This window comes from Scomber japonicus, chromosome 6 (assembly GCF_027409825.1).
Source record: "Scomber japonicus isolate fScoJap1 chromosome 6, fScoJap1.pri, whole genome shotgun sequence".
Taxonomy (NCBI): domain Eukaryota; kingdom Metazoa; phylum Chordata; class Actinopteri; order Scombriformes; family Scombridae; genus Scomber; species Scomber japonicus.
In genome coordinates this window covers 37,876,817-37,879,316 of record NC_070583.1, presented here as the reverse complement: position 1 = coordinate 37,879,316, position 2,500 = coordinate 37,876,817, and the positions used below count along the sequence as shown (strand labels likewise).

Below are 2,500 nucleotides of genomic sequence, written 5' to 3'. Positions count from 1 at the left end.
GACACTCTGGTAAGAAATGCTTTACATTATGGGCTTAAAACTGCCTTCAAATGGAAAATAACAGGATTTTAAACATGCAATTCAAAACGCCATTAATCGCGATTAACTACGGAAACTATGCAATTAATCTCGATTAAAAAAAATAATCGTTTGACAGCCCTAATAAAAACTGTTACACACAATGAAACTTCCCTGAGTTCAAAGTGTCGCCTCGGCCTCCATGTTCCCTGCATCTCAATCTGATCGAGCATCTGCAGAAAAACTAATCGGATCCACGGAGGCCCCCCCTCACTAACCCTAACCCCCCCCTCGCTAACCCGAACCCCCCCTCACTAACCCGAACCCCCCCCTCACCACTTACAGGACTTAAAGGATCTGCTGCTAATGTATTGGTGCCAGATTCCAGAGGGGCTCCTGTAGAGGTCTTTGGGTCAGAGCTGGTGGCACGATGGGGGCGTTCTCAGTATTAAGCTGATCGGTGTGTTATGTTGTAGAAGGGTAAAGTGGATGTGAGTTGACCCTGAGTGTTTCTCTTGACTTCACTTAAACTCTGGGACTGTGTGTTGGAGCTTTTGTGACGTAATGAGCTTAAACGTCTCCGTGTTGAACTCTAACCCTACTCCTTCCTTTCAGAGGAGATTTGAATTCCAGCAGCTTGATCCTGATTACAGTCTGCTGTCAACAAGTCACAGTCCCCAACCCCACCGAACACTGCAGTGGTTTCACACAAACATCACATTCACCTCCATCCAGAGGAGCTTTAAAGGAGCAGGACACACACTTTTAGTTTGTTAGTGTCATGTGGTGTAACTTAAATTTAAAGGGTTAAAATGTGAAAATAAACGTATGAATAACTTCACACATTCTTTTATTTTGTGGACCCAGCATCAAATTTCTGCTTTTAATCCATTTAGAGAGAATATATTAGAGGATTATGGTAAAAATGTCTAAGTGGTGTAACCATAAAAACTTTGGAAGGAAGGAAGGAAGGAAGGAAGGAAGGGAGGGAGGTAGGGAGGTAGGAAAGAAGGAAGGAATAAAGGAAGGAAGGGAGGGAGGAAAGGAGGGAGGAAGGAAGGAAGGAAGGAAGGAGGGAAGGAAGGAGGGAGGGAAGGAAAGGAGGGAGGAAGGAAGGAAGGAAGGAAGGAAGGAGGGAAGGAAGGAGGGAAGGAAGGAAGGAAGGAAGGAAGGAAGGAAGGAAGGAAGGAAGCGGAATATATTAGAAGATTATGGTAAAAATGTCTAAGTGGGGAAACCATTAAAAACTTTGGAAGGAAGGAAGGAAGGGAGGGAGGAAGGAAGGAAGGAATAAAGGAAGGAAGGGAGGGAGGAAAGGAGGGAGGAAGGAAGGAAGGAAGGAAGGAAGGAAGGAAGGAAGGAAGGAAGGAAGGAAGTAAGTCACTGACCCTACATGGAGACCAGCACAGTGTGAAGGGTTAGGTCAGTTTCTCCGTTGGACACGTTGGTCTTCCTGCTGTGTTGTTAGGGTTAGGGCTCAAAGTCTTTCTGGGTGGCTGTAATCTGATGTCTCTGATGTCTTGGTGCAGTTGGCAGGTGGTTGGAAAGTGCAGCTGGGTTTGCACCTCCTGCTGTGGGGTTTGGGGGGTTGGGGGTGTTTGGGGGGGGGGCCTCTGTCTTCAGTCTTTACATACTGGGGGATTTCCTTTGAATCGGTCCAGTGGTCAAATAATCTGCTGCTGACTGTTCTCTGTTCAGTGTGCTCTTTCTTTCTGTTAGGTTCAGTCTAACCCTTAAACAGACAACGTGCACCAGGAGATACAGACTCTTTAAGCTTTGTGTTGTCCTTCCTTCCTTCCTTCCTCTGTCCTTCCTTCCTTCCTTCCTTCCTTCTTTCAGATCTAAGTTCAGCTGTTAGGGTAAATGTTCCCTCCTTCTGTCCTTTCTTCCTTCCTTCCTTCATCTGTCCTTCCTTTCTTTCTTTCTTTCTTTCTTCCTTCCTTCCTTCCTCCCTCCCTCCCTCCTCCCTTTCCTCTCTCCTTCCTCCCTTCCTTCCTTCCTCCCTTGCTTCCCTTCCTTCCTCTTGTCCTTCCCTTCCTTCCTTCCTTCCTTACTTTAGGTGCAAATGACATAACTAGAAAGGCCTGTTTAAGGGCTAATGTTGTTTCTGTGTGTGTGTGTGTGTGTGTGTGTGTGTGTGTTGGGGGGGCTCTGTAGGTGAGGTGACTTTCTTTTAGGCGATTATAACATTTTAATGCTGTGCTGGAAGTTTCTGTGACGATAGATTCACAAACAAGAGAAAGTCTTTCTGGGTCTTTAATACAGCTGCTGGTAGACAATCAGTCACACTCCAGCTGAATGACGACAAGACAACTATTCTTATTTCCAGGTGATGAAACACTAATTAAAACATACTTATAAATATTATATTTCATTTCTGCCACGTATGTTCCTCTAGATGCCACTAAACTCTACAGACTGCACCTTTAAAGCATCTTATAACATTCACAACATTTAAGGCGTCTCAGCTCAGACTCACCTC

The 2,500-nt window shown here is 45.3% G+C and overlaps 1 protein-coding gene across 1 annotated transcript in view; it reads right to left on the bottom strand.

Annotated features, from left to right (window-relative positions):
• The window catches only part of LOC128360049 (mannan-binding lectin serine protease 1-like), a 21,967-nt gene that overhangs the window by 5,557 nt on the left and 13,910 nt on the right, over positions 1 to 2,500 (bottom strand). The window contains exon 4 of the mRNA XM_053320362.1: positions 2,498 to 2,500. This exon is cut by the window's right edge and continues 129 nt beyond it. Coding sequence (XP_053176337.1) covers positions 2,498 to 2,500 — 3 coding nt within the window. The remainder of the gene's footprint in view (positions 1 to 2,497) is intronic.